The 23,694-nt window shown below is 47.7% G+C and overlaps 1 protein-coding gene across 2 annotated transcripts in view; it reads left to right on the forward strand.

Moving 5' to 3' along the window:
- The window catches only part of LOC135913847 (uncharacterized), an 89,455-nt gene that overhangs the window by 29,585 nt on the left and 36,176 nt on the right, over positions 1–23,694 (forward strand). For both annotated transcript variants that reach the window (XM_065446548.2, XM_065446547.2), the window contains exon 4: positions 12,499–12,602. In XM_065446548.2, the coding sequence (XP_065302620.1) occupies positions 12,499–12,602 (104 nt within the window). The remainder of the gene's footprint in view (positions 1–12,498; positions 12,603–23,694) is intronic.

Raw genomic sequence — 23,694 nt, forward strand, 5'->3', positions numbered from 1 at the left:
AACCTCCGCCCAATCTCACTGACATCATGTGTAGGGAAGGTGGCCGAGCACGCCATCCATAACAGAATTGCCGAGTATATCGAGACCAACGACCTTTTCCCTCACAACATGATAGGTTTCAGGCCAGGCCTCTCCACTCAGGACGCCATGAAGCTTATCAAGATCCAAATCCTGGAACGCTGCACTCGGGACACGAGAGCCATCCTTGGTTTGGACCTGGAGAAGGCCTTTGATAACATCCGTCACGAGTTCGTCCTCGACGCCATCTCCAAGCTCGACCTGGGCTCGTCCTTCCATGCCTTCGTCAGGTCTTTCTTGAGCAACCGATGCGCCATCCTCAAGGCTGGAGATTTGGAATCGGAGACAATGGAGCTGAGTAGAAGAGGCACCCCCCAGGGATCAGTCATCTCACCACTCCTCTTCAACATCGCAATGGTTGACCTCTCAAGGTATCTAGGCAAGGTCCAGGGCATCGGTCACACGATCTACGCGGATGACATCACTGTCTGGTGCGCGGGTGGCAGTGACGGACAAGTCGAAGCCGCTCTCCAGGAAGCTGTCGACACTACAGAGCGCTTTTTAACCAACACGGGACTCCGGTGCTCCCCAAAGAAATCGGAGCTCCTTCTCTACAGCCCAAGTAGAAAGGGCCGCAAGCCACAGAACTGGAAACCGTCCCCTGAAGTTGACATTAATCTCTACACCAGTTGCGGAGATCCCATTCCCAAAGTCGCGTCCATTCGAATCTTGGGAATGACACTCGAAGGGACAGGCACAAATAGCATCACCATTCACAAATTAGCAAAGAAGACGGATAGCGTCATCGGTCTAATCAGGCGGGTAGCTAACAGAAGGAGAGGCCTGAGCGAAGAGAATCTGTTAAGGCTAGTCCACGCTTTCTTGTTGTGCCATTTTACGTACGTAGCGGCCATGCACGTCTGGAAGAGGGCCGAGCGAGACAAACTAAATGCCATGATAAGGAGGGGCATCAAGAGCGCGCTCGGACTACCAAACTACACACGCACCGACCGACTCCTGCAGTTGGGTATTCATAATACCCTGGAAGAGATTGCAGAAGCACAAGAAAGAGCACAGATTCTCAGGCTCTCCGGCACCAGGGCGGGCAGACGACTCCTAACTGAGATGGGCGTCCCCCCGGCCACTGTCGAAGACGCCTACCAAGGCCTACCGAAAGAGCAGAAAGATAATATCATCATATCGCCCGCCCCGCGCAATATGCATCCCCAGCGCAACGTAGAAAGAAGAAAGGCCAGAGCGGTGGCGCTCCTACGCCGCGCAACAGAACTCCCTGGCGGCAGCTGCTTCGTTGACGCGGCCCAGTATGGAAACAGCGACAATTTCACGGTGGTGTCAATCAACCACAGGGGTTCAACCGTTAACGCGGCTTCGATACGAAGCACGTCGTCGCGTGCGGCGGAGCAAGTGGCCATTGCCTTGGCCCTCCTGGATGACGGACATGCCAACATCTTCAGCGACTCCAGGGCAGCCATCCGCGCCTTCAGCGTTGGCGCCGTGTGTAAGGAAGCCTGTCGCATCCTCGACGGCAAAATCATCACCACCCACACTCTCACGTGGTTCCCCGCTCACATGGGATCCATCACGGGAGGCCCCAGAAACCTCAACGAGCTGGCCCACTCCAAGGCGCGAGGTCTCACTTTCCGCGACCATGGAGAACTCCAACGCCGGCCCGCAGCGGTGGAGAATAGAGATCAACCGACCACATATAACGAAATTGCGCAGCACTTTTATCTCGGCAGGAGAGAGTTTCCCCTTCCACACAAGAAGTTAAATATAGCGCAGGCATTGACCCTCAGATTACTGCAAACAGGCTCTTATCCCAGCCCGGCTTTATTCCACAAAATTTATCCCGACACCTATGCCACTAGTTCTTGCAGGCATTGCAATGACATCGCTAGCCTAGATCATATGCTCTGGCGTTGGCCCTCGTTACGAGGCACAGAAGAAATCAATGAAGAAAAGTGGCTCTCCGCTATCAAGAGCCCTGATGCTGGGGTGCAACTATGGGCTGTCCAGAGGGCCCACGATGCGGCGGTCGGGCAAGGCCTGGCTGTCCCAACGTGGGAGCGGCCCGCAGCGCGCTGAGTCGCGTACCTCAGGACCTTATTAAAGTTTCGCATCCATCCATCCATCCATCTAGGTAGTGACTTGTGTGGGGGTGCATATGTTCTGCAGGTTAGCTTGTAGTGTTGTGTGATGTCTTGGTACGAGACTAGAGGGTGCATGCACTCGGGTAGAATTAGGAACACTAAAGCAGTTTGTTAACAAACTTAGGTTTCATAAGCGAATAAGCGGTCATTTAGAATATCGGTTTATAAAAGTAACCTTGCGGACCACATAATTCTGAGTATACCGTATCGCCCACACATGACAGTCGGCTGCAACGAGACCAAGGTTGAAAAAAAGCACATTTTTCAAGTTCGAATTGTTGTGGCAGACCATTCCAGAAACGTGTAAGGTATGCTGCATTAAATGTTTTTTTCTGATTCATTTTGTAATAGGACGCACGTGGGCATTTATAAACTGCACCAAGCAATACCGATTGCCGAATGTCGCGTCTAAACAAGGTTTTATTTCGGGCGATGGTGTCTAGCCGAAGAAGTGGGTCGGACTGAGAGACGCAGGATACTGTATTACATCGTGTTCCCTGTAGATCGGACGAAAAGTGTAGCATTTTAAGGCGAAAGCAATGTATGGCTCGTGAAGCGGAAAATCCGGTGGTGTGGCCAGAGATCATAAAGAAAGTCACCTGGTCGCAGAGACGTGCTAGTGGCACTGCTCATGCGTTCGTAGTCGTCATCTACTACAGCTGGCGACGATGCGGCTCATCATATCAGTGTTCCCAGACTGCGCCTTCTGCGATGGCGCTGTCGGCACTGACGCTGAGCCCTGCTACCGCTCAGGCTGCAGACAGCAGTGCTGACCTTTCCCTTCTTCATAAAGAACCGCTGCTGTCTCTGGCTACTCTCATTCGGTGCGGCGATTTCGGCGAATTCTGTCGTACACTCCGATGGAAGAACCAGCGAATTCGACTTCTCAGTCAGTAGCAACGCCCGGCTCCTTTGAACGCCCACACAAGTACTTGAACGAGGTCAAAGCACGGGATGCCATAAATAATAGAAGGCAACGTGAAAACAATGCCATTACGTTTAACGCGAGTGGGTTCAATTCACTGGTTTCGCATTCATTCACGTTGGGATACCTAAGTGCCTTTGACTTATTTTGCGTCAATTTTATGTTTTATTGTGGATATTCGAGGAAGTAAAATATTCGGGCACTGTTCGAAAAATATTTGTACCTTAATATAGTGGCTATTCGATTCGAGGACTGAGCCCTATAGGGCAATATCGAAAGCGTTATCAAAAGCGTTGGATATTCTCACACGCCTAGACAATATGTTCATAGTCAATTTCAAGGACGCCTTGCTCCACGTAATATTTATGGCAAACGCAATTTACCACCTGGGCCATTCTCAGGTAGGCGTCTGTGAAAGTTGCCAGCATGGGCACCGCATGTGTTTGTGCGGTCCTGCATGCCTGCTTTCATCATTCAGTTGGTACCAGGTCGCGAGTAGGCAATCCGCACTACACAAAAGGAATATAATGTTGATATTGCCTCCCTCTCCGTGACATCATAACAAAGTCTTACATGAAGGTTCGGCATCGCAAAATTTCGCATAAGCAGTCCATACCATGACGTCCATCATGTTTATTTAATTGTTTTACTACAGGCTTCTAAAGCAAACCACGGACGTGAGTGCTTGTGGAATATGTTAATCAAAGCATGCGTCCTCTGCTATCAATAAGCTACTCGAACGTACAACTCACGTATATATTCAAGGACGCTTGAACACGAGCGCCGGCGTTAATCATTCTGTGTTCTGCCTGACTTGTAAGCGGTGGTTAGTATTCGCTTGTGGGGAGTCAACGAGACGATTCCACGGCGTGCCAAACTGCTAATCGAAGAGCATCAATGGTGATCGAGCGTAAACGAGCGAAAATTGATCGTTTGGTGGCGCCACATTTCGCACCGTTTGCAACGTGCCGCACGAAACAGATTGTCCGCACCAACGAATATATCGCGAAAAGAAAACACGTAATTCGCTGCACTCAAATTTCGCATTAAGAAGCACCGTAATCGGCGATGACTTTTTCCACTATTCGCCCCTTAGTGCACGGTGGTCGAGAATCCTTCGTAAGTCACCCACTAATTAACAAAAGTTATTTAATTACCTTCTTTACTTGTTTTATGGTCCATGTTGCAATGCAGCATTGCAAGAGGGATTATCGGGTGACTAGAGCAACCTGCGCGGTTTTAAAAATGCAACATCTGTTGCTGGGATATTCATAGAGAAAGAATGTCCTCTTTTGCTTTCATTTTGAAATAGGACGCGTAAATCAACGCTAGAATCGCTGTCGACATTATTCTCTGTTGTGGTGGCGAAGAGGAGCTCACTGCGATGTACTGCGCCGCCACCTAAGTTGTCTTCGCGCGGTTGTAGTGAACACCATAGTGGTTTGCCGACAGATTAGCCTCAGGGGATAAGATGATAAGACACGTCCAAGCGAGGCGTATTGGCCATGAAGAAGTAAAATGCGGGGTGTAGATGATGTAGTAACGCTTCCGACGCTGTTCATGCTCTCAGATACGACATCATACGGCGCCCGCCTGCTGTAATGCTTGCAAGAGATCTACGAAATAAACATAAGTAAACCATTTATGTGAATGTGCTGTCGGACTCTTCCATCTACCTTACCATACAGCGAGCGCGCGTTGAAGGGGCAAAGGGTGCTAAGGGTGAAGTCTTCACATCGGTTTTAAATGATATAAAATTATGTTCCAATATAATAAGGTATGTGCGGTGTATGTGCATTGGCATTAAATAATTCTTTAACAACATTTAACCATATGATGAGGCTTAAAGCGCATGAAATGACGAGGACACACAAACACGTGGTACACACAGGCGCTGACTTACACCAGTGTTTATTGCGAGTGAGAGAGCCACATATACAGGCAACATCAGGAATCGTCACAGGTGCGCAGTTTGCCAGGCTCACCTATATTAACGCAGATAGGACTGTTCTCGAAATAAACACTGTTGTAAATCAGCGCCTGTGTGTACCACGTCTTTCTGTGTCCTCGTCCTTTCATGCGCTACTTAAGCCTTAGCTTGTCATACGAACACGTCCAAAACGCTGTTACTGAATGTGAACACAATCGTGTCAATGATATTTCCACTGAAAGTGCTCAACAGGAATAATTTTCAACTATTGTGGAGTAAGTTCAATGTCTTTTACAAACATATATGTCGACATGTATTGGGTGATCTACCTTGTTGAAACTGCCTGCCACATTACTGTTAATTAATGGTATATACAATGACGCAAGAACTACTTTAATGGCTTGGTCATACTCAATTATAACCCATTAATATTTTGATCCGATCTTGTTCATGACATTATTCATGTGAAATGGTCAACAAAAGAATATGCTTGGGTGAGTTCCATGACTTTTGAAACATGATATTTATTCACTCATCAATCCATCAGCAGCATGTCAACGATGTTTTAGCAGTCCTTCGATGTGTATGCTCTGCATCGATGGTTTTGCACGGGGTAGAGGACACCTTGCGGATTTGGCAAGTCGTGAGGAGGCTGCGTGGAAAATTGCGTGGCACCGGGATTCGAACCACGGACGTCTTGCACGCGAAGCGGGTGTTCTACCTCTACACCACCGCTGCACCGGATTAATCCACTGATTTAAAGAAGAAAGAAAAAACCCGCGTGTTGATAAAACTGCATAAACAGGCCTGGAGCGTGGCCTGATCCCGGTGACCAGGACAGCTAACGCACTCCCTCACCAGAGCAGGATTGGCCACTCTGGTACAGTACACGGCCACAACCTCCTATATGAACAAACCCCGGCCCTCAGTCCCCAGCAGCTGCGAAGCAACTGATCACGGCGGCGGTCAGCCTTGCGACGCAGCAGAGCGTGCTAAGAGCTCCAGACAGGCCGCCATTGGAATATGAACCTGGCAACGTTTAACGCTAGGATGTTGTCTAGTGAGGCGAGTCTACCAGTGCTATTGGAGGAATTAGAGGGCAGCAAATGCGATATAATAGGGCTCCGTGAAGTTAGGAGTACAAATGAAGCATATACAGTGATAAAAAGCGGGCACGTCCTGTGCTAACGCGCCTTAGCGGAGAGACGAGAACTACGAGTCGGATTCCTGATTAATAAGAATATAGCTGGTAACATCCAGGAATTCTATAGCATTAATGAGAGGGTGGCAGGTCTTGTGAAACTTTATAAGAGGTACAAAATGAAGGTTCTGCAGGTCTACGCCCCTACATCCAGTCATGGTGATCAGGAAGTCGAAAGCTTCTATGAAGACGTGGAATCGGCGATGGGTAGAGTTAAAACAAAATACACTATACTGATAGGCGACTTCAATGCCAAGGTAGGCAAGAAGCAGGCTGGAGACAAGGCAGTGGGGGAATATGGCATTGGTACTAGCAATAGCAGGGGAGAGTTATTAGTAGAGTTTGCGGAACAGAATAATATGCGCATAATGAATACCTTCTACCGCAAGCGGGATAGCCGAAAGTGGACGTGGAGGAGCCGGAAGGGCGAGACTAGAAGCGAAATAGACTTCATACTCTGCGCTAACCTTGGCATCATACAAGATATGGACGTGCTTAGCAAGGTGCGCTGCAGCGACCATAGGTTGGTAAGAACTCGAATTAGCCTAGACCTGAAGTAAGACCTGAAGGAAAAAACTAGTATATAAGAAGCTGATCAATGAGTTAGCGGTAAGAGGGAAAATAGAGGAATTCCATATGAAGCTAGAGAACAGGTATTCGGCTTTAACTCAGGAAGAGGACCTTAGTAATGAAGCAATGAACGACAATCTTGTGGGCATCATTAAGGAATGTGCGATAGAAGTCGGTGGTAACTCCGTTAGACAGGATACCAGTAAGCTATCACAGGAGACGAAAGATCTGATCAAGAAACGCCAATGTATGAAAGTTTCTAACCCTATAGCTAAAGCAGAACTGGCAAAACTTTCGAAATAATCAACAAGCTTAAGACAGCTGACATAAGGAAGTATAATATGGATAGAATTAAACATGCTCTCAGGAACGGAGGAAGCCTAAAAGCAGTGAAAAAGAAACTAGGAATTGGCAAGAATCAGATGTATGCGTTAAGAGGCAATGCCGGCAATATCGTCACCAATGTGGATGCCATAGTTCAAGCGGCTGAGGAGTTCTATAGAGATCTATACAGTACCAGTGGCACCCATGACGATAATGGTAGAGAGAATAGTCTACAGGAATTCGAAATCCCGCAGGTAACACCGGAAGAAGGAAAGAAAGCCTTGGGGGCTATGCAAAGGGGGAAGGCAGCTGAGGAGGATCAGGTAACAGTAGATTTGTTGAAGGATGGTGGGCAGATTGTTCTAGAGAAACTGGCCACCCTGTATACGCAATGCCTCATGACCTCGAGCGTACCGGAATCTTGGAAAAACGCTAACATAATCTTAATCCATAAGAAAGGCGACACCAAAGACTTGAAAAATTACAGACCGATCAGCTTACTGTCCGTTGCCAACAAAGTATTTACTAAGGTAATTGCAAATAGAATCAGGAACACCATAGACTTTCTTCAACCAAAGGACAAGGCAGCATTCCGTAAAGGCTACTCAACAATAGACCATATTCACACTATCAATCAAGTGAAAGAAAAATGTGCGGTATATAACCAACATAGACCATATTCACACTATCAATCAAGTGATAGAAAAATGTGCGGTATATAACCAACATTTATATATAGCTTTCATTGATTACGAAAAAGCGTTTGATTCAGTCGAAACCTCAGCAATCATGGAGGCATCACGGAATCAGGGTGTAGACGAGCCGTATGTAAAAATACTGAAAGATATCTATAGCGGTTCCACAGCCACCGTAGTCCTCCAGAAAGGAAGCAACAAAATCCCAATAAAGAAAGGCGTCAGGCAGGGAGATACGGTCTCTCCGATGCTATTCACAGCGTGTTTACAGGAGGTATTCAGAGACCTGGATAGGGAAGAACTCGGGATAAGAGTTAACGGAGAATACCTCAGTAACTTGAGATTCGCTGATGATATTGCCTTGCTTAGTAACTCAGGGGACCAACTGCCATGCATGCTCACTGACCTGCAGAGGCAAAGCCGAAGGGTTGGTCTAAATATTAATCTGCAGAAAACTAAATTAATGTTTAACAGTCTCAGAAGAGAACAGCAGTATACGATACGTAGTGAGACACTGGAAGCGGTAGGGGAATACATCCACTTAGAACAGGTAGTGACTGCGGATCCGGATCATGAGACTGAAATAATCAGAAGAATAAGAATGGACTGGGGTGCATTTGGCAGGCATTTTCAGATCATGAACCGCAGGTTGCCAGTATCCCTCCAGAGAAAAGTTTATAACAGCTGTGTCTTACCAGTACTCACGTACGGGGCAGAAACCTGGAGGCTCACGAAAAGGGCTCTACTTAAATTGAGGACGACGCAACGAGCTATTGAAAGAAGAATGATAGGTGTAACGTTAAGGGATAAGAAGAGAGCAGATTGGGTGAGGGAACAAACGCGAGGTAATGATATCTTAGTTGAAATCAAGAAAATGAAATGGGCATGGGCAGGACACGTAATGAGGAGGGAAGATAACCGATGGTCATTGAGGGTTACGTAATGGATTCCAAGGGAAGGAGCTATGGAAAGAAGAATGATAGGTGTAACGTTAAGGGATAAGAAAAGAGCAGATTGGGTGAGGGAACAAACGCGAGGTAATATCTTAGTTGAAATCAAGAAAAAGAAATGGGCATGGGCAGGACACGTAATGGGGAGGGAAGATAACCGATGGTCATTGAGGGTTACGGAATGGATTCCAAGGGAAGGGAAGCGTAGCAGATGGCGGCAGAAAATTAGGTGGGCGGATGAGATTACGAAGTTTGCAGGGACAACATGGCCACAATTAGTACATGACTGGGGTAGTTGAAGTATGGGAGAGGCCTTTTCCCGTTAATGGGTGTAACCAGGCTGATGAAGATGATGAAGAGGAGGAGGAGGAGGAGGCTGCGTAGCGCTTCATGTCATGGGTCATGTTTCGGCTCCAGAATCCCTCGGAAATTTATTGCGTAAGTTTTAGCGCTGGAGAATTGTCCCGAAAGAGGGTGTGCCATGCAATATTTTCAGCACGGGCACCCGTATAGAGTGCGGAAGAACTTAGAGCGACGTAGGTGCTTTACCGCGGATCTGCCTTATGTGCAGCAGTAATTTATTGTTCACCTTGTAGCAGTTTCACAATTTATGGTAGCGGTAGCACGAACAGTCATTGTGCTCATCTGCACTGGGTAGTTCAGGGATGGGGAAAAGCTTCGGGCCCCTATTTTGAGCAATCCTGAAATCCTCGATGGGCGCCACACTAACGGTAAGGCGGAACAAGAAGTAAGCATCTTGGTGGTTTGCAGCTCCACGATAAACGACCGACCGTATAAGTAACTTCTGGCCGATGCAGATACCGCCATTCAAGTTAGGACGTTAAATGCTTGGCTGATTGCAGCTAGGCAAAGACACAGTTCGTAAAAACAGCGAAGTGGTGGCCGTAAAGGTTCCAGGGAGACTTCTCGATGGCCCACACTGCTCCAAGGCATTCCAGCTCCGAAGAATCGTGGCGCCGCTCCACGTATGTGAACTGCTGGCCGCCATATCAAAAGGCACGCTGTTGTCCGGAAGTGTCTCTGAGCACTACGCCCTGTCCCTCCTGGCTGACGTCTTCATCGAAATTATCCAGTGTCAGTGGTTCAAGCAAAGCTTGCTTGATGTTTTCAAATGCAGTTTCCTAGTCAGATGTTCTGAACCACTCAGCATTTTTCTTCAACAAGGATGTGAGAAGCGTTGCCCGGTCAGAAAATTTTCTAATAAATTGGCGAAAGTAGCAGGCGCACCCAAGAAATTATTAAGTTCTTTCACAGTGCAAGGGACATTATAACTGGACGAAGCATGTCCAGAGTACGTAACTTAACGGAAGCCACTTCACTTAGGCCTTCAGATTTACAGTGCTTCCTATGCTAACTTCAAACGATACTGGTACTTGTCACAAGTTTCCGCACACACTATTACTAGACAAGTTGGAGAAGTGCCATAGTCCACTTGAGATAGCCTCAGACCTTGTCCATAAGCACCTGCAATGTCGCCGCGGAATGGTACTGGGCCCGACCACGGACTGCAACATGGAGATGTGCCATGGTTGAGCCTGTCGGCGACGTGTTCTACTGATAAGCCGGCGCTCAGCAGGCGACAGTCGACGTGCCTGGCGGCGGATGGGTCGCCGCCCTTCTGTGCCGATCTGGTGTCCGATTAGCTCTGTGCGTCAGAGTTTTCCATTGCATGTGACAGTGCAATGACAGCATTCGTGAAGCGGCACTTTCACTGATTTTAACTCTCCGACAGAACGCTAGCTGTTTAATTTTGATGGTCTCCCAATGACGGCCTTCCACTAGTAACCGAACGCCGTGCAGTTCGTGCAACTCGTTTAGAGAAGCAAGAGAAGAGCGTTGCAGCTGCATAAAGGGACAAAGCTATGCCCAAACGTTCGCAGCTGTGCAGAAAGACATGAATGGTAATGATATTCAGCCAGAAATCTTGAGTTTTCTTGTCGACAGAAAAAGCAGACACCGCAGTGAAAGTTTCACGTGTACGGGCGGCCTGCAGTCACCCTTCGTCTTACTCCTTTTATTCCCTTTACCCCTTTTCCCAGCACAGTGTAGCCATCCGGTACTTACACTAGCTAACCTCCCTGTCTTTCCTCCTCTTTCTCTCCTCCTCCTTCAGAGAAGGTGGTGCTCTTGTGTGGAATTTTCAAGGCAGCGGGAACCTTGGCTACGCTAAGAGGCGGTATGATTGTTGAGCATGAAATGTTGACTCTGCCGCTATATATGCAGGATTATTAGTAAGGTGGCGCCAAGGAGTAATTCGGTGCAAAAAATTAGAAACGTACGCCGACACATTCAACAGAAGCGTGGACAACTTTGCTGACAAACGATCCAGAAAACTAGTGGTAGTTTGAAAGTTTCAAGCACTAGTTTCGTAACCACGCATTAAGGCTTCGGGGAGAACACTGACGTAGCATTGGCCTCTTCGTATAAGGTGCAACCACGAGGCCACACAGGGCTCTGGGTTGAAACCAGCAGGAACCTCATGAGAGGATGCGTGTGCTTCAGAGAAGTTGCGAAAACGTCCCTCACCCGCAAAGCTAATTTCATGTTGTGGGTACAGGAGCCGACGTGGCACGTCACTGTAGCTGTGGAATGCGGAATCGTATGGCTTGCAGCCGTACGTGGCTGGGGTGATGAACTTTCCTGGTATGCAGCTGTAGAAGTCGTCGTTAGGAGGATCGCACCGCTGCCACCAATTGAAGCGAGATGATGAGGTTGACTGACCATCAAGATTTGCTTAGTTGCCATTCTTAGTAAGCGGCTCTCCATCCTAATGTCATCGTCTTCACTAGTGGCTCTTTTTCTCTGCATTCGCATTGGTGCCTTGTCGTTTAGCCAAACATTAAAAATATGAAATTTTCGCATAGCTCGACAAAAGCAAGATAACGTTGTTTGCCATCGCTTGGGTATAGTAAGTGTTCTTCTTTATTTTGTCCTAATTGAATATTTAGTCTTAATTAATTAATAAGCTTCTCAATAACTATAGTTAGATGAAAAGTGTCAATGAGAAAATTGTAGAGCAACATGAGAAGCATGCCGATACAGTTTTCTGTTGCTCAATACGTGCTACATGAAAGTGTTTTTCCAAGCGTGAAAGGAGCCCGCGAATACACGCAAAGTGCCTGGATCGGCCAGTCACATGGCAGTTTTGCGTGTATTCGCCGGCGGATGCGCGCTGTCTCCCCGTGTGCGCAAGAGGGGGAGCGAGGAGGTGAGCGCGCGGTAGAAAGGCGGGGGAGGGGGTCGGAGCTGCGTTTTCTCTAGTGCGTGTGCAGCTGCGAATAGCGCAGCTGAGCACGACTGCGCACGCGTTATCTCGGTGGTAATCTGCGGTGGCTACAAAGGTAATTAATGATCGCCATGGGCTGATGCTTTCGCATGCGTTGTGCTCTCCTGCGCAGCCTTCGAGTTCAAGCAGGAGGCAGCCGGAAAGTCAATTTGCTCTCCGCAGCTGCCGCTCCTCGTTGAGCTAGTGTATTCATAACGAGTGTTGACGGTCATCAGGTGCCGCCTGCTCTTGTTCACCTGCGCACACATGGCACCCTGCTTGGTAACCTAATTAGCAAGCGATTGTTAACTACAATTTATACGACTAATGAAACTATGAACCTTGCTTAACGTTGATGTCTAATCCATTGTTGTCGTAATCTATGCCTCGTTCTCAGGTGAAACGGCGTCTTTTTTTTCTATGCGCAGGTGAAATTTTGTACCAAGTTCAAGATAGTGGAGCCACATTCATCCTGACAGAGAAACAAAACGTTGACAAGATTTTGAACATACACCAGACTAGTCCTTTTAAGGTGAGCGCCCCAATATCCTAAAGTATTTTCTTCTTCCATGAAAGTGTTGGTCAGCAGCCTACTCGGTCACTTTTTTTTTCAACCAGTCGTTATTGATGGGACCAACACCCGTTATTTGCGGCACACTGTACTCACGGTGCATTGGGTAGGTTTCCGAACGGACGAACGAGTCAACGCGTATTTGAATATCTCAGGCATACGCGTGGGCCAAGGGCGAATGGGAGGCAAGAGCAGACACTCCGTTACGCTGTTTTCTGGTAAACAAGGGATCACCTTTCTTCGCGACCTAGAATTTTCAGCACCGGGACCATATTTTGGGTCCCAAATAGCTGCTATTGACGTCCATCATTTCATCATATTCTAGTGAGAACTCTTACTATAGTCCTATTTTTCTTTGTAGTCCTTACTATAGTCCTACAAAGGCTCCACGCTTTGTAGACTGCGCATATTGGTAGCCTTTACGGTTCTGCACAGGTAAGATGTCGAGAGGATAAGTTCAAATTATCGCCAATTAAGAACATTTATGCACTAAAGCAAAGAGACAAACCCGAAGAAACAAATTCTAGTATGGCATAAAGCGATAAATTGACAAAAACGAAATCAGGAGGTGTAGAATTTTGTTCGCAATTATCAGCGGCTATTGTCTTGCGTAGTTTTATAGCAGATGGCCAAGATTGACTACCAAGATGATGATGATGATGATGATCGTTCTGTTTCCGTGTCTTGTGTTTTGAGAATTCTTATTCAAGAAGTAAATTCACGTACGCTAAACACTGTGCTTTTTATTTCCGCGTCAGGGCTCAAGACACGCGCTGGGGCTAGGAATCAAAGCACGAGAAATTCCATGCAGTTTATTCGTGACCAAACAAACACACAGAATTTGCTGGCCAAGCCAAGCAATAAGCGGTGAAAGAAAAAACTAAAACATGTTTGTGTAATGGCATCTGGTTGTTGTGCATAAACTACAAGGAAGCGTCAAAGAAACGGAGGGCGACAGCTGTTGCGCTACGTGTGCACACGAGAAAGAATGAGGGATGATTGCAGTTTATTTAAGCGCTAGAAAATAAGCAATTTGCACGTGTGGGCTGCAAGTTTCATTATAACGAACACCATTAGAGGTTTCCTCTTGAGGCTCTTGTCTCATTTGTTCAATGTCATTTATTGAACACATAAAGACAGGGCAGCGCCTGTCCCGTCTATGCGTCACATCCATGAAAACCAGCCGCTGCGTCCATGGTGAAGACGTCTTTATAAACAAAGGTGACTTTGGTACCTAGGAAGGAATCGGGCGATGTATCGCGCAGCTCATATCAGTGAGACTATTTTCTGCATGTCGAAGAATGGCGTGGATAAATCGATGGCATTCAGACGCAGTGAGTGGCAGTCTTTATTTATTGTCTCCTAACCATTAAAGCTTGTAGTACGCTCTCTGCCCGTTTTCTTCGTCACATCAGTTCGCTGGTTGACGAATGTCATCGTCGCGCTAAAGATGGTCACTGGAACACAAATAGCCAGGTCGCACGTGGTTACGGCAAGTGCACTGGTAAAGCATCCATCGAGATCGCGGTAACTGATTTCGCATAGCAATGAATGTTCATGCAGCGACGCAACAGCCGTCAAAATTACAAGGTCAAAATTTCTATACGGAGCCGCGTTGCTTCCGAGACGTCACCAATACGTGTTATAGAACTGCCTGCTGCACAATACTTTTTACATACCGGTGTGGCACCAAACATAATGTGGAACTCGGTTTTACTCATTTGCATGCAACAATACTGTTACAATGTACGAGTATATCATAGAGGACGCAGAGTTTCAGTTGACAGCCATAGCCTAGTGCAAGGGCACAAAACACGGCAGTGCGGCAGGCGTGGTTCACTCTCCGCCACCGGACACCCACGGATACATGTATGACAATCATACAGTAAGTTGGGTGAGTTTTCGTTTTGCACTCGTCCTGTGGTTTCTCAAACTTGCGTCCCTTATTGTGCTCTTAACATTTGGCAATACATATAAAGCAGATACAAGAAGCTCGTTGTCAAGTGTCTGAATTTCGAGAGGTGCGTTGCTCGGAAGAGGCGCGGAGAGACCGATATGCTTGTGGTAGAAGAAATAAAGAGAAAGTGACACACATGTGTCAGTAACGTGCCTAGCAACGACATTGCCATGGGGCATCGAGGGAGCCACCAAGGGAGGGGTACCTACGGGTAGGATCGTTTTTCGAGGCTTGAGGTCCGGCAGAGCGACCGGCTGGGAACGCTCTTAGACTAATTTTACCGATAGGTACCTGGTGGTAGCTTCCGTCTGCCTCGCACATGCGTTGCTGATGCTTTACCAGAACGCCATATGTGAATGGCCAAGGGGTGCCCTGTGCCCTCTGAAATCTATGTCGGGACCCCTATTCAGCACTTTCTGCTTGGAATGTGTATATATTACTTTTTAGACCAAATCGAACACAAATCGAATAGTTCCAGAAGTAAATCGAATCGAATGTGGTATACTTTTCGAAAAGCTTCACCATAAGAAAGTGCCGTTAGCACAAGTAATATTATGTTGCAAGAGGCACATATAAAGATGTATTTACAATATTTGCAAGAGAGACAACGATGCATAAACAAGATGGCTGTCGAGTCCGATTCCACATTTTCACGTCAAATCGGCTTCTGATTGACGCCACTCCTGGTTGTGAAGTAACATGGGCCCGCCTGTAGTAGCGTCGCCTCGGCGCTAACTATACTAGAAGTGAATTCGCGGCAAAGTAAGGCTTCAGCTGGGACATATACAAAACGTCCGGTAGGACACGCGAGTTCAGTGGAGCGAACTCGTAGTTGACATCGCCAAGCTGTCGCAATATCGTGTAGGGCCCTGTGTAGCGCTGCAGCAGCTCTTCAGACAAGTCGACGTGGCCACATGGCATTCATAGGAGGACAACGAATCAAGGAGAAAATTGAACGTCTAGATGTCGGCTGTCATACCGGACCGTCAGTGCGGCCTAAGACTCAGTGAGCCGGGAGCCGGCAATCTGGTGCGCCGTGTGAGCCCGGGCGAAGACATCTCGAGCGTAATTAGTGGGGATGTTCGTCGAGTAAGGAAGAGTATGTCAAAGGGCAAAGAAGCATGGCGGACGAACAGAAGGTAAAAGAGTGAAAAGCCAGTGGTCTCGTGGAGGGATCAATTACACGTGCAGTTCCAATCACTTCGGTCGTCGGAAAGGTACATGAAGAGCATTTCTGTCAACAAGCGATTAAGGTGCTCTGTCAGTCCGTTTGTCTGCAGGTTGTAGCCGGTGGAAAGCTTGTGCTCGGCAGAACAGCAGCGAAGTTTGTCTTCAGCTACTCAGCACAAGGTGTGGCCGCGATCTGTGAAGAGCTACCGGATTGTGCCGAGAAGTAGGATGACGTCATGTAAAAAAGAATCTGCCAGCTCAGTTGCACAGCTTGTGCGCAAAGCTGGCGTGATTGCTTACCGGGTTGCGTAATCAGTGGCGACAACGACCCACTTATTGCCAGATTTCGACGCCAGAAAAGAGGCGAGAAGACCGAGGCCAACGCGAAAGAATGGCTCTGAGGGCACATATAGGGGGTGAAGGCGCCCAGCGGCCAGCACAGCCGGATATTTGCGTTGCTGACAGAGCGCACAGGCTACAACATAGCGTTTCACGGAGCGGTAGAGGTTTGGCCAGTAGAAAGGGCGTCGAACGTGCTCGTAAGTACGCGAAACGCCGAGGAGGCATGCAGTAAGGGCGTCATGCAACCGCTGAAGAACTCATGTCCGGAGATGGCGTGGTAAAACGACTGGAAATTCCGGTTCTTCAGGGCGTAAGCGGCGATGGCAGAGAGCGTCATCGCGGAAACGAACATGCGCAGCGTGTCCTCTGAATGTCCAGAGATGAGGCGATCAATTGGAACACGTAAACAGTTCAGCGCGGATGTCATGCAGATCAGAAATGGCCAGGACGCAAGAGTCGGTGTCATGCGCATCATATTCAGGGCAGTCGACAGGATGACGGGAGAGGCACTCGGTGTCCTTGTGCAAGCGGCCTGACTTATATAAAATAGCAAATGAATATTCTTGGAGCCGTAGCGCCCATCAAGCCAAACATCCAGTGAGGTCTAGAAACGAGGAGAGCAAGCACAAGGCGTGGTGATCGGTAACCACGGAAAATGTGCTGCCGTACAAGTAGGAGTGGCATGTGGCAAAAGCCGAACATAACGCCAGGCACTCCCGTTCGGTACTTGAAACATTCCTCTCTGCGGGTGAGAGGAGGCAGCTCGCGTATGCAATTACGCAGTCTGGGTTACGCTGCCATTGAACAAATATAGCCCCAATTCCATGGCCACTGACATCCTTGTGAAGTTCAGTGGTGGCAGATGTATCATAATGAGCCAGGAATGGGGTGCCGTGAGCAAGCGTACGATGGCGGAGTAGGCTCTGGTTTGAGAAAGGCCCTGTGTGAAAGCAATGTCCTTCATGAGTAAGTCGGCGAGTGGGCGAACGGCTTCGACAAAATTCTTGATAAAACGACGGAAGTATGAGCATAGCCCAACAAAACTTCTTACCTCTGTGGTGATCGAGGGAACAGGAAAGTTCTCGGCAGAACGAATCTTGTCAGGTACGATGTCTAAAGCGGCACTTCGACAAGTTCAATTTTATGCTTAAAAGAGAGCAAAAATAGCCGATAGACGCGTTAGATGATTCATGAAAGTAGCTGAAAAGACTGTAACATCATCTAGATAACAGAGATATATGGACCGTTCTTCGAAGGTTGCTGGGGCATTACAAATGTCGAGCGGTATCACCTTGAAGTGGTAGCGGCCATAAGGTGTTAAGAAGGCAGTTTTTGCAGGGTCCTTGTTATCTACCGAGATTTGCCAATAGCCTAATTGGGGGTCTGTCGCTGAAAAGTACTTGCCTCCGTGCAACCAGTCCAAGGCGTTATAAACACGTGGCACGGGGTAAGCACCCTTGCGTGTGACTTTGTTGAGGTGTCTGTAGTCCACACGAAAGCGCCAACTGCTGTCATTCTTTTTGAAAAGGACAACAGGGGACGCCCATGGACTGCAAGATGGCTCGATAGCACCTTTAGTCCACATCTTATCCACTTCTCGTTGTATCGCTTGTCATTCAGCATGCCAAACACGGTATGGCCGGCAGCGTATCGGATTGGCATCTCCGCTGTAAATATTGACACGTGTACTTATCTTTATCGGGCAACCACGTTTCGCCGCTTAACAACTGTAATCGCAGAGCGAGGGACGCGCCTGCATGTATCCGACGTTTCTGGAAAGTTATCGACGCTTCTATCCGCGTGTCTGTTGTCGCCGAACCTTGTGTTATCAGATTTCATCGCGTGACACGAATGGTGTAGAACTTTGTGGAAGACACGCGGGTCTCATCAGTTAATCTGGAATATTCGATGACTGATCTATAAAAGCCGACGCGCTTGACCCGCTGATCAGATTTTCGACGATCGCCGAGCGTGTTCGCCGCTATCGTTGCGCTATAAGTGTAGCCTGTTTTGTGGGCACAGGTTCGCCCAATAAAAGTTAGTTTTCTTGTTCACAGTATTGCTACTGTCTTATTCAACGTCACCACCACGTGACAATATGATGGGTGACCGTCGATATCTGGGCTAAAGGGCGGCGGTAAAGGTATAAAATGTCTCACGAAATTTTCAAATGACGGCGGAAGTCAGCAGCTTGTACGGGAAAAAGATCAGTTGCAAACGTCTTGCAAGTTCGTCTGAGAGACGCTGAATTGGAGGTTGCTGTAGAGGGCGACGAAATTTCGGCATCAAGAGCCGTTATCTTGCAATCGTTCACAGGCGAGATGCTACTGGGACACTATGCCACCGGGAAGAACTTGAGTCGAGCAGTTAAAATCAAGGACAGAGAGTGAAGTCTCATTGCCTGTAACAGTGAGCATGGTAGGGGGTACGGCCAAATTTCACTCAAGCAGTATGTCAGCGGTGGGACATAGTGCATAGAAACCATCAGGAACAGATCGGAGTAACAGTAGAGTCACGTATGTAGTGGCTTGAGGTGACAGGCGGATGTCTTTTGGGGGGGATAACTGTGGTTGTGTGGCTTGTAGACTATAGCAGCCGTGGGGCATTTCAAGCTGTATGACACTAGACAAGCAGTCAAAGGGCTGAATGGGACAATAAAAAGTCAAAGCCAAGTATAACGCCATAAGGGCACTGTTCCAAAGCGGCAAACGAAACAGTCACTGGCGCCCCACGATGCCAATGCGAGCGGTGAACATACCAAACACGGTAAGCGTTCCTCCGTCGGCGACGCGGAGGGTGCGTGATGCCGCTTGTGTAAGAAGGTTGTCCAGGCTTCGGTGCAATTGGGCACTCATCACCGTTACGTGTACGCCACTGTCGATGAGCGCTGCGACACTGACGCCATCGACTAAAACGTCCACTAAGTTTTGCTTGGTCGACAAAGTAATCGGAGGGTTCTGCGGTAGAGTCGTCAATTCAGCCTCACCTCCGGGAGCTGCATCGCTCAGTATTCTGAAGACGGGTGTCGGGGCTGCATCGGGGACGGTGGGCGACGAGCCTGCGGCAATAGGGACGATGGTAGACGAGCTGGTAGCGAATGGGACTGGTGGCGTAGGAATGACGACGACCGAGTCTTCCGAGGAGAACGAGCGTCATTGTTTGGCTGTTGCGGTGCCAATTTAAGGTGGTAACGACTATCGCTCTTTTGAGGGCGATAATAACTGGTGAATGGCAGTCGCAGAGAGGACGAGAAAGTACTGTTGTTGCATTGGCGAGCAACGGGACCAATAGGCCAGCAGGGAAAACACATTGGTCGATCTTCTACAGTTTGCCACTTGGCTGCATTTCGGTAGCGTGCAGAATACCGCGGACCACTCGATGGACCTAGAGCATGGTATAGCTGTGAAGCGGCAACGGCACATGCAGAATGAGCTCCAAGATTAGCGAGTTCTTCACGGACTTTGGCCTGCAGAAATGATGCTGTAGGCTAGTTGTTCGGTTCACTGCGATGGAGAAAAAGGGCTGCAGGAGGCATGGCTTCAAGTTCTCGCCGCACTATCGGTATCAGGTCATCAGATTATGATGGTCGCGGCACTCCTAGCCTGTCGTCACAAGATGTCACAGCTGTGTTCGGCAGACGCGCGAACGGCGTGGCAATGCGGCGGCCCTTGGCCTGCCCAAAGCGTGGGCATTCTTCTATGATGTCTTGTACTGTTTCACAATTTTCGCATATGAACAGATTGAAAGCATCGTCAGCTATCCGCTTCAGTACATGCCATACCTTTTCTGCCTAAGCCATATGGCTGTCGTCCGTGCGGCACAAAGCGAGCACATCCTGGATGTAAGAGACATATGATTCTGTGGAAGTCTGGGCGCGGGTCGCTAGTTCTTTCTTAGTGGTGCTCTTGCGCTCGGCGGGAGGGACAAATAAGTCCCTCAGCTTCTGTTTGCAGGTGTCCCAGCTGTTAAGGTCTTCCTCGTGGTTGTCATACCCCACATTCGCCGTGTCATGTAGGTAGAAGACCAAGTTAGCCAACATAATCGCTAGATGCCCCTTCTTGTGGGCACTGACACGCTCATACGTGGCGATCCAGTCTTCCACGTCGAAGTGGTTGGTGCGGCAGAACAATCCTGGATCCCGTGGCTGAGCCAGCACATCCGTCGGGATTGTAGGTGCTGATGTGGGCCGCTAGCTCTTCAGTCAGACGTTACAACCACCGCGGAGCTCCATTGTTGTTCTTGTGGGTACGCAGCACCTCCATCAATTTGTTACGTAGCAGAAGTTACATATAAAGATGTAATTAAAATATTTCACAAAAGCGGCGACCATGTATAAATAAGATGGCTGTCGACACCAATTACACATCTACACATCAAATCGTCTTCTTGCTGGCGCCATTCCTGGTTGCGCGGTATCAATATAAAAGCTGTAGCTAAAACTACGTCCGCCGTCTCCATCCAGCATTCCGGACGAATATAGGACTCTCGGTTTATGGTAAACGAATTTTTTTCAGCTTGAACTAGACAAGGGCAAAATAGAGACACACGAAAACAGAACCATTGCTGACTTTGAATTGAATCTTTAACCACTTGAAGTCACAAATGTCCATGCATACATCGCGCACAAAAATTTTTATTTTTGGCAGGTACGTTGGACGGTCCGGAACTGTTTTTGTAGGTGTACCTGCGGCGTTTCTCGTTGGTTTTACCATGTTTGACGTTAGCATACATTGGCTATAAGCACTTGAAACAGCTGTATACATGTCACCCTCACGACAGCACTTATTCTGTGTGCGTTTCGGTGCGGTGTGTCTGTTTCGACGCAGCCCGCGGAGCTTGAGGGCGCCCTCGTGCTACGTGTTCAAACAAGTGGCCCGACAGAACGCCCAGGTTGTCCTACAAGCCCAAATGTACCCGAAACACAAACGCACATTCGAAAAAAAAAATGTTCTAGTAGCTGATAGCTTTGCCGCTTCCTACCTACCATATAAATGAAAAAAAAGGAAAACAGCAAGTCTAAAAACAGAAGCAAGCTCAAAGCATGCATCAAAACAATGCAGACGTTCTCGTCGCCACAACACAGCCCTACCAAGAGACTTTCGTTAGCCACAAACTTGCTCTCCGGCAGACGTTACTTCAGCGCCACCGCAATATCATGAGCAACTGCTTCTGTAGCAGTGCTAAACATTGCCTAAAGATTGTTCTGGCTTGTGCCGCATTGTTATTGCGAATCCGATGTTTTGACGGCTAATTCTTGCGCATTTTACATACAATCAGCTTGCTCTTTATGTATACCGTATTTAGCACCCAGAGCAACTTGTAAATGCTGTCTCTTGTTAGGGTAGCGGGCTCTACGCCGCGCCAGTACTGCTTGCCCGTTCAAGTGCATTACGTCACTACTTCTTCCTCCTGTTTCACAACTTGCACTTGTGATAACGGGCAGGTATGCGAGCACAATAAGGAGCTCAGTACGTATTTTAAGCACTGTGTCGTTGATGGAGGTGCTGCATATTTCGCGGAAAGGGCGTTCTCTTTATGCATCAACCTTAGCGCCGTATCCTTAAGGCGACAAACTCGATGGTTCGCGCGTGCGTACGACGTTGCTTTATACACTTTGTAATATAACACAATTGTCAAGCCTTAGTATTTATAACTTTCACAAGTTCCTCTCATTCTATTGCGCCTCATAATAAATAATAATAACGTTTAATAAAAGCGGAAATGGAGTAGTAGGCACAAATGAGCACTTCTTTTTTTTTACCTCCAAAGTACTTTTCTGAGCGTGCGACTGACCACAGTATACCAGGTAAGGAATGGCTCTATGGGTGACGCAACCTGCTCCAAACGTGTTTTCATGTTGTTTGCTTGTGCTATGCCCTCGGTACTAAAATGTAGCCTACTTTTGATCCAATATGGCGTTTCATTGCGGACTTTTTACGTTCTGATATATTCCAACAAAGCTCGCTCGCCAATGTGAATGAGTGAAGAGTGTGAGTCAGTGTACTCGAGAGTGAGTATGCCATTCTAAGTTCCGAAATACTGCTCGCAGCATGCGTATGTGGCAAGCCACGCCCCAGAAAAACTGTACTAAGCGATATGCGCGGACGCTCCCGTAGGCCCCTAGGGCCTAGTTTGGCCCTCAGAATACCTGGAGGCTCCACTGAAACAGGATAAATATGGCAGCATGATCCCTTGTGAATTTTTTACTGAGTCCGCGCAATCACAAAATAAATTAAGTTTCCATTTAAATAAAATCAGTGATGTTCTTTCATTTTTGATAAAAAGACGAATTAATGGCTGGAGCCACAAGCAACCAGTTTCGAAGTATTATTTCCCAAAGTGTGAGAAAAGATACCTGAGCGTTCCAGTTACGCTTGTGTTTCAATACATAACAGAGCGTTTCCTTAAAAAGAAGTAAGTCGAACAACAGTTCATTTTTAAGGTGAGCTTGAGGGCGCATATAGCCAAACTTGTGTTATTCTGTGAATTCCGTTCAAGTGCATACGCCTTGGAAACTCACCGGCTGCAATTAGTAAATTCTAATATATGCCCTAAGGAACGTAATTATTAAGTTCATTAGTGACTGCTTCTTAATCTGGTGAAATGGTATTTCCTTTCTCTTGCAACTAATCAACGCCTCTGTGAATATTGGAAACCAAGGACTAGAATTATGTTATCTGCATCGGGCAATACTTCAAAGTTACGTAAAACTTCAAAATCGCCACCCCGTATAAAACCTCTGAACAGGCCAAAAAGGAAGGTTTAATTCCCTTGATTTCAAATTTAACACACGCACTTTGTAATTTTACTGCATCTACCCCCCCAGTATTTATCGCATTGCCTTAATATGTGCACTCAGCGAGTAATTTTCTTTTCTTAGAATGCCGTTAAAACAGGCATAAAACGTTCTTCAGAGCTTCTACTCGTACCAATAACTTTGTGTAGAAGACAAATTAAATTGTAGTAAAAGAAAAGGACATACATGATTCCGCCTTGCAGTATATCCCACCTAAACATTGTCACTGAAAATGTATAAATGAGACACGTGTTCCTGAGAACATGCCCACTTGATATTTATCATTGCGAAGAACAATAGTTTTGCCATATAATATAGATGTTCATCAATCAACTTAACTTTCCTTATTTGTACAATCTATTTGTCTGCGCATTATGTTAAGACTGTTAATTTTAGAGTGCAGCACTGAGGCACCTGTTGCTGCGTCGCGTAGGCGTCGTCCCTCGGCGCAACCGAGCCAACGAGCAGAACGAAGGATTAAAGAGTGAGCGCGGAACGCAGGGCGCTATGAAAGACGGTGGTAGTGAAGAGAGCGCGAGGATGAAAACGGGGAAGGAGGGTATGGGGAAAACGTGAGGAGAAAAGCGTAGCGCCGTGCAAAACGGGCTCTGCGGTGACGACTGCTATGAGATGCAGCCAAAGTAGCGCGCCGTCGTCTCTTCATCCATGGCATGTGGCGAGCGCGTACCCCGGTACAATACATGAAAAGATAGCGCTACATGAGCGGAGGTCTGCCGATGGCGGCTGCTGTGAATCGCGCCCACACGTCACCCACGCGCTGCCTCTCA

The sequence above is a fragment of the Dermacentor albipictus genome, chromosome 5 (assembly GCF_038994185.2).
Source record: "Dermacentor albipictus isolate Rhodes 1998 colony chromosome 5, USDA_Dalb.pri_finalv2, whole genome shotgun sequence".
NCBI classification, from domain to species: domain Eukaryota; kingdom Metazoa; phylum Arthropoda; class Arachnida; order Ixodida; family Ixodidae; genus Dermacentor; species Dermacentor albipictus.